A 7,631-nucleotide genomic window follows, 5' to 3' on the forward strand; every position below is an offset into this window, starting at 1 on the left:
AAGTGAGCCTATCAACCATTTCAGCAAACACATAAACTGTCAGGGATTGAAGGCCAGATACCAGTACAGCACCATCATCATCCAGAAATAAGGCAAAGACGAAGACAATAGTAGCCTCCCTAACAACCAATGCCTGCAGCCAAACTATCCATGGAAAATATCGATGTTATCTACTAAGGGAGGCCACATGACTGATCATGACTACTACCATGCTACAAATGGCAGGAAGGATGTCGTTTCCTGCACACATCTAATAAGTTTCTACACTACAGAACAGTCTATAAGCCAATTTTTGGCCCAAACCAAAAGAAAAATGGGTTCTCTTCTACAAACAAAGAAGTGGTACAGATTAAAGTGGGAGTTTAAAGTTCTTTGAGCCTTCCAACCTTTTCCTGGCTTTCCGAGCTCTCAAGATGCCAGAAATCAGAGAACTAACTACGTTGCATGTACTGTCGTAACCCATCAGTTTTGCACCAAGGTCTTTGCATAAAAATGCTATTCTACTTTTATCATCTTCGCTTGCCATCAATTCAGTTGCCTGCTCTTGAGAGACAGTAGCGTATAAATGGAACACCTGCTGGTCTATCTTCTCAGCTGCAGGCTCCTGATCGTTCTTTTTGCCCTTTACTTTGCGTTTCTTGGAAGGCGGAAACAGATGCTTCTCAAGTGTAATCCTAACCAATCCTGGAGCCTGTTGTTCCTCAGGCGTAATAAACGAGAACACAAATGAGAATCTTCCACATTCTAGATCTGGCTCCATGAACAGGTCATCCAGTACTCCATCTACAGGCCTAATGCTTTTCTGCAGAGCATACTTCTTATAATCAGAATTAACTCTATTTTCTGAAGCACAAAGAATCTTGGAGGCTTCCCTTAGTCCACTCAATAAAGCTCCATGCATTGTTGCAGGGTATGCACGATTTGTTGCTTCTCCAGCAAAGAATAGCTGGTCATTAACACTCTCAGCTAGAATATCGTAGTCAGCACCAGAAGACCCAACTCTGATGTGAGAATAGGAACCTGCGCAGAGAGGATCACTACCCCAACTTGTGCAACATGATTGAATGGGATCAGGCACTGTAACACCTTTGGGACCATAGATACCTGGCGAAATTACAAAAAAGTTCTTAAAATAGAAAAAAAAATCATATAACAGGATACGGGAAATTATCCAAATTAGTTTCACAGTTCAAGATTTTCCACTTCTCAAGGTGGAATTTCAGGATTTGCCACCTCTTGTCTATAGCATGTGGGTCCCACAAGTCATAGACATATGAGTTGCAAATCCTGAATTGCAACTATTTAACAAGTGGTAAATTCTTAAATACCCCAAGATTAATACTACTGAATTTAAAAATGTGAATGCATCCTACCAAATAGGAATCTAAATGAACAATAATTTGTTCCACATTCAGTTAATATAAACAAAGCAAACAAAGAAGAGCTATCCTTTCATCAAAGCACTGGCCATATTATACAAAACATCTAGCTGCTGACTTGTATTATGAGTATAAACATGTTAAATTAAATACATAGCATGACACTTCAATAAATTACAGAGTGAGCATGAGTATATAGGGTTCCAAATATAACCCTTGATGGTTCAAATTGCAACCATCCAATGTATATGGCAGACTCCACTTATGTTAATACAACACAGTCCTTGTCATAGTAATATTTAAATCTAATTCTAAATCAACACATGGCACCTTAGTAAGATGTTCAAAACATAATATGTTTCCCCTCTTTCTAGAATGCACTTAGTTCACACTAAAGTTAAGATGTTCAAAACATAAAATGTCTATTGTCTCCCCTCTTTCTAGAATGCACTGAGTTCACACTAGAGTTTTAAATCCATACTCCAACCTTGCTGGATGAGCATAACCAAATTATGGTTTCATGAGGATATATGGCAATGTTAGTCTTAGTGATTACCTTTAAGAATACCAAGTACCCTATGAAGTGCTACAGCAGGATCAACCTTTTCAAACTCCAAAGCAGCTTCTCCCGCAACAAGTGCGATAAGTACTGGACCACCAGAGACAGTATGGTAGCTGTAGAAGAGAAAGAACTCACCACGCTTGCTCCTCTCCTTATTCACACACCCAAACGTATCAATCTCCTCATCCCAAAATACATGAGGAAACACCATGGCTACTTTATTCAACAACCCAAACCCCAACCTTTGGATTGCTTCAAGCTTCCTTTCCGGCAACTCTGGTTCAAACATGATGCTCCTACTCTTCAGCACTCCAAGTGGAACAGTGCAGAGTGCCATGTCAGCCTTGAAAACCTGATCTCCTTCCACTGTGATGCTCACCCCATCCTCGCCATGCTCAATCTGCTTCACTGTCTTCTCATACAACACTGGCACACCATCGCATAACGCATGTACCAGCCTTGAGTTCCCTCCGGCCAGGAAGCAATGGTCTCCACCCATCTCATACTGGTCATCCTGGTCCCAATGCGCGAGCGAGAGATCCGATAGACAACCGGCATTGGAGAATTCAAGGTTTGCCAAATGCCAGTCCAAAACCTCCCTCTCCTCATCGCTTGTCGCTACTTTGTACAGGCGTCTCAGCCTCTCAATCCCTTCCCCCAGCGAGATCTTCTCGGCGGACGCCTTGAGATACTCGCGCAGCCTGGTGGCGTGCTCTAGAAGCTTGTTGAACACCAGATCCATGCTCCTATCCAGCTTCGTGTCCACGGCCTGGCCGTCGTGGTGGTACAGCGGGCACCTATCACGCACCTTATGGAGAGGAATCCCTAGCTGCCGGGCGAGCACGCCGAGCGGATTGGCGTGGATGCCGGTAATGACGCTCCCTCCGAGCTCGACGGCGGCCTGGTCCTCGCCGAGACGAGAGGTGTAGACGCGGCCGCCGGGGCGCGCGCGGCCCTCGAGGACGAGCACGCGGAGGCCGAAGCGGAGAAGCTGGCGCGCGGCGGCGAGGCCAGCGAGGCCGGCGCCGACGACGAGCACGGAGGCCGCGGGGCGCTGCGGCGCATCTGGGGGTGGGGCAGCGGGGAAGGCGGCCGAGACGCCGAAGTTGATGTGGCCCTCGCGGGCGAGGTATCCGTGGGCGACGGCGACGAGGTGGTCGTAGGTGGCGGCGACGGTCTCCTGGACGCGCGCCCGCGGGAGCGGCACCCGCGGGTCGGCGCGCCAGGACGCGAGGATGTGGTTGCGGACGACGATGTAGTCGTTGGGGGCGGCGGCGACGAAGGGCGGCAGGAGCGGCCGCTCGGCGGGGAGCAGCTCGTCGATGGGGAACCCGAGCGAGAGCGCTATCAGCGCCTCCGTCTCCGTCTCCCGCTGCCGCTCGTCGGCGGAGAGGCGGCGCAGCCGCTTGATCCGCCGCGACCGTTCGTTCCCGAGGTAGGACTCCAGCTCCGCGTCCACCAGGGACTCGTCGTACGAAGCCACCGACGCCGCCCTCCTCGGCGGCCGCCGCGCCGACGACGACGCCGACACCGACGACATCGCCGCCGCCGGTAATCTCTCTCGTCGGGGGGAGCGAGACGGGGTTAGGTGAGACCGCGTCTCTCTCCACTTGAAGGCGACCGCCCACGCCTCTCCCTGTCACTGACGTGCGGGGCCCACACGTCAGATACTGTGGGTCCCACCTGTGAGGTGAGTGACTTCTTCCACCACGCGAATCTTATGGGCTGGGCCTTACGGCCCAAGATGTTCACGATGGGCTGATGGGCCGAGTAGTGTTGGGCCGGCCCAATTGTCGGTGGTGTGGGGTTCTTCCCCCTCAAGCTCTCACTAGGTAGTTCAGCTCCGGTTGGATCTCGCTGCCTTCTTCCGGAGCTCAGCTCGAGCTCGAGCTCGGATTCCATCCATGGCGAGGTGGTGATTCGGAGGCGGCGGCGGCGGGATGAGGAAGAGCTGGGGGATGAGCACGGGCCCGGGGCGGCCGTCGGCGTCGGGTGACCGGGGGTGGCTGCTCCCGTTGGTCGCGAGCCTCCTCGTCTCGGCGACCCTCTTCCTCGCCGCGGCCTGCGGCCTCTTCTCGCCGCCCTCCCTCGGCGCCGGCGACGACTCCATCCTCATCGACGTGGCCACCTGGGACGACGCCGGCGGCGGCGGTGGCGTCGAGTCCGAGATCAAGAACCGGCTCCTAGACGACGACGACGACCCGGACACGGCGGCGGTGAACTCGGACGCGTCGGACGCGGAGCCCCCGCGGATCGCGTACCTCCTGGAGGGGACCAAGGGGGACGGGGCGCGGATGCGGCGGACGCTGCAGGCGATCTACCACCCGCGCAACCAGTACATCCTCCACCTCGACCTGGAGGCGCCGCCGCGGGAGCGGATCGACCTGGCCATGTACGTCAAGGGCGACCCCATGTTCAGCCAGGTCGGGAACGTGCGCGTCATCGCCAAGGGCAACCTCGTCACCTACAAGGGCCCGACCATGGTGGCCTGCACCCTCCACGCCGTCGCCATCCTCCTCAAGGAGGGCCTCGACTGGGACTGGTTCATCAACCTCAGCGCCTCCGATTATCCCCTCATGACGCAGGATGGTCAGTCTTCTCCTCTTCTCAACTTACTTCCTTCATGCTGTGCTGCTTGTTCTACAATGTAGAGACATTTTGTTTTCTATGAAATGCTGCCGAAAAGATTGAAATCCAGGATTTGCCTCTAGGATTACAATTTGTTGAGGGCTGCAATTAGAATTACCTGCTTTGCTTTGTAAGTTTTAACTACGGTTTAATGGTTTAAACAATTGTATAGACCATGTCCTCTCTAATAGCTCCGCTTAATTTCTGAACTTGCTCTGTTGTATTTGTCCTAGAATTTCAAAGAGATTTTGTTAACTATCAATGCCACCGAAAAGATCCAAATTTTGGATTTGCCTCTAGGCTTATCCACTTGGTAATATTATTGAAGGAAGCAATGGTTAAAACCACCGTGTAGACTATATGCCCACTCTGATGGCTCCAACTAGATTTCTTTGTACACTGTCACTTATGTAGAGCACACTGGTTAGTATCAGCAAACTTCATTTTCAGAAAAAAAATAAAGTCTATTATAAGGAAAGCTTTAACCTTCATTGCAAATACTGGAACATGATTTTCAATGTCATCGTATTTGCACAGCTAACCGTTACTATTCTATGCAGATATACTACATGTTTTCTCTTCCTTGCCGAGAAATCTTAATTTTATAGAACACATGCAAATATCAGGTTGGAAAATGTAAGTTCCTTTCTAGTCTTCAATATTTCCAATTTTGTTCACATTATCTACTTCCGTTTCTCCTTTTGATTACACGCATTCCTCACTCTGATGCTTACTGTGATTTTCTCACAGGATTTCAAGAGCAAAGCCTATTGTTCTGGACCCAGGGCTCTATCTGTCGAAAAAGTTTGACCTTACCCTGACTACTGAGCGACGGGAATTGCCAACATCTTTCAAGTTATATACTGGTAAAGCATGTTTTTGATTTGAATGTCTCACTTGGCTATTCTATGATTCTACCCACAAAGTAGCAATGCATTCATGCAGTAATAGGCATGGGTATGGAATCTGAATATTTATGATATTATTTTCCAAACCAGTTCTACCTTTGAACTGTGATGCTTTGTGAGTCATTACTTCATGATAGCAGACAGTAGCGTTCAATACATGACTGACCACCATTGATTGCAATAGGACACTTGAATTGTCTATGTTAATGTGTGTCCTCTTGAAATTTTAATCATTTGCATGCCCTTTTAACAGCTTTTTATCACTTCCATTTCCAATGTAAACATGGAGCTTTTTTAGGTAAAAAAAGGTAGACATTATTTGCAAATAAATAGGTACAGAGAGAGAGAGAGAGAGAGAGAGAGAGAGAGAGAGAGAGAATGTTACGCTCCAACTTTTGGCTGGTAAGTCAAAGATGCAAGTTTGGGGATTTTGGAGAAATTTGGGGGAAACGGAGAGAAGAATTCTGACTTGGGAAGGAGGTAGATATATTGGGAATAATTCTGGTAGTTTGGCTTATACAATTTCAATATCTTCTCACCACTCGACACAACTATTTAAACTCAAGCACTATTCAGGCATTCTGCAAGGCCCACTTCCCAACGTAGTAATGACAATTGAGCCTTCGTACTCTCTTGGGCTGTTCCTGGGCTGGTGATGTCCATGCCCTCTGGGTTATGAACTCACAATAGACAGAATAGGGGCTGTTATATTAAAGTATCTCGACATCGCAGTTATCATTCCCCCCCCCCCCTCAAATCAAGCCCTTACAGTTTAGATTGCACCAGGATGTTTTGAATGAGCTACTTTTCTCGTTGACTATGCATATGACTTCATTTCCTGTTTGCTTCCTTCCTGCCTTCATTTCTTGTTTGACTAGAACTGGTATTCCCTTGAAATGGTGGATCAAATCTTCCATTACATTTCAATACACCTAGGTATGATACAGAATAATGGGTGTCATCTACTTGTTGATAGCAAACATATTTCTATTACAGTTGTGGAATCAAAACATGGTTATGGGTTGTTTCATCAAATACCCATTTATATGAGAGACACATTGTGACTATTCACAAACATCTTGTGTGTGGTCTATGATCGCTGATATAAAACACACAACTTATAATGTATGTTAACATCAGAGTCCTATTTTTGACCAACAGGTTCTGCTTGGATAATGCTCACAAAAACATTCCTAGAGTACTGCATATGGGGATGGGAAAATCTCCCACGGACACTGCTAATGTACTATGTTAACTTCATCTCCTCTCCAGAAGGTTATTTCCATACTGTTATCTGCAACTCGGATGAGTTTCGGGGCACTGCAGTTGGCCATGACCTGCACTACATTGCTTGGGATTACCCTCCAAAGCAACATCCGAATATCCTCTCCATGAAGGACTTCAACAAAATGGTCAAGAGCGGCGCGCCATTTGCTCGGAAGTTTCCCAAGGATGACAAGGTCCTGGACAAAATCGACCGCGAGCTTTTGCACCGCTCCGAAGGCCAGTTCACCCCCGGAGCATGGTGCGACGGGAGCTCTGAAGGAGATGCCGATCCATGTTCCTCTAGGGGCGAAGATTCAGTTTTCGAACCTGGCCCTGGTGCCGAGAGGTTGCGAGGCCTGATGAAGAAGGTGCTTTCATGGGATTACCGCAATGGGAGCTGTTCATCGCTCGGTTACGATCAGACGAAAAGAGATTGGTATGTCCCAAAAACTAGAGGATAATTCTGTTGTCCTGGCACTCTTTCTTGTAAATGCAGATAGGCTGAACTTGACCATTTCCATTGAAATGAACAAAGCTTATGAATCCAACATTCTGACCAAGAAAATGTTGAAATACCATCATCAGTACATATCTGAAGTACCAATTTTTTAAAAGTACGGAAACTAAAACTGATGGATGACTTTAAAGTTCATCCCAGCTATTCGGTGCCGAAATTCTGACAAAAGAGTTTGGTCAGATTCATTCATGGACTTGACTTTGTGTGGCTGCGTTCCGTTGCGTACACACATTTTTTTTCCAGCAAATTCATGTCGCCGACCTGATCTGCAAAATCTGCCACTCCAAACAGCAAATCTCTGCAGTTCCCAAAGACCTAACACTGACGACCAGAAACAGAAAAAAACACAGCAAAATTAGCTGCTAATCTTA

General features: G+C 47.9%; 2 protein-coding genes across 2 annotated transcripts; one reads left to right on the forward strand and one right to left on the reverse strand.

The window, feature by feature from the left end:
* Positions 1 to 58: 58 nt before the first annotated feature.
* LOC102714210 (lysine-specific histone demethylase 1 homolog 2) lies at positions 59 to 3,513 on the reverse strand. The gene is made up of 2 exons (XM_040527223.1): positions 1,936 to 3,513; positions 59 to 1,104 (listed from the first exon to the last, which is right to left on the reverse strand). The coding sequence occupies exons 1-2, from the start codon at positions 3,479 to 3,481 to the stop codon at positions 350 to 352; spliced, it is 2,301 nt and encodes a 766-aa protein (XP_040383157.1). The 5' UTR covers positions 3,482 to 3,513; the 3' UTR covers positions 59 to 349.
* Positions 3,514 to 3,784: 271 nt separating this feature from the next.
* LOC102708456 (beta-glucuronosyltransferase GlcAT14B-like) lies at positions 3,785 to 7,308 on the forward strand. The gene is made up of 4 exons (XM_006659043.3): positions 3,785 to 4,530; positions 5,130 to 5,205; positions 5,320 to 5,435; positions 6,639 to 7,308. Exons 1-4 carry the CDS (start codon positions 3,882 to 3,884, stop codon positions 7,202 to 7,204), a joined length of 1,407 nt encoding a protein of 468 aa, XP_006659106.2. The 5' UTR covers positions 3,785 to 3,881; the 3' UTR covers positions 7,205 to 7,308.
* Positions 7,309 to 7,631: the final 323 nt, after the last annotated feature.

Source organism: Oryza brachyantha, chromosome 8, assembly GCF_000231095.2.
Source record: "Oryza brachyantha chromosome 8, ObraRS2, whole genome shotgun sequence".
Classification (NCBI taxonomy): domain Eukaryota; kingdom Viridiplantae; phylum Streptophyta; class Magnoliopsida; order Poales; family Poaceae; genus Oryza; species Oryza brachyantha.

Coding starts and splice junctions, on each gene's coding strand:
- LOC102714210 (XM_040527223.1), bottom strand. CDS start 3,481: ATGTCGTCGGTGTCGGCGTCGTCGTCGGCGCGGCGGCCGCCGAGGAGG. Junction 1,105..1,935: donor GGTACTTGGTATTCTTAAAG/GTAATCACTAAG, acceptor TAATTTCGCCAG/GTATCTATGGTCCCAAAGGT.
- LOC102708456 (XM_006659043.3), top strand. CDS start 3,882: ATGAGGAAGAGCTGGGGGATGAGCACGGGCCCGGGGCGGCCGTCGGCG. Junction 5,206..5,319: donor CAAATATCAGGTTGGAAAAT/GTAAGTTCCTTT, acceptor ATTTTCTCACAG/GATTTCAAGAGCAAAGCCTA. Junction 5,436..6,638: donor ATCTTTCAAGTTATATACTG/GTAAAGCATGTT, acceptor TTTGACCAACAG/GTTCTGCTTGGATAATGCTC.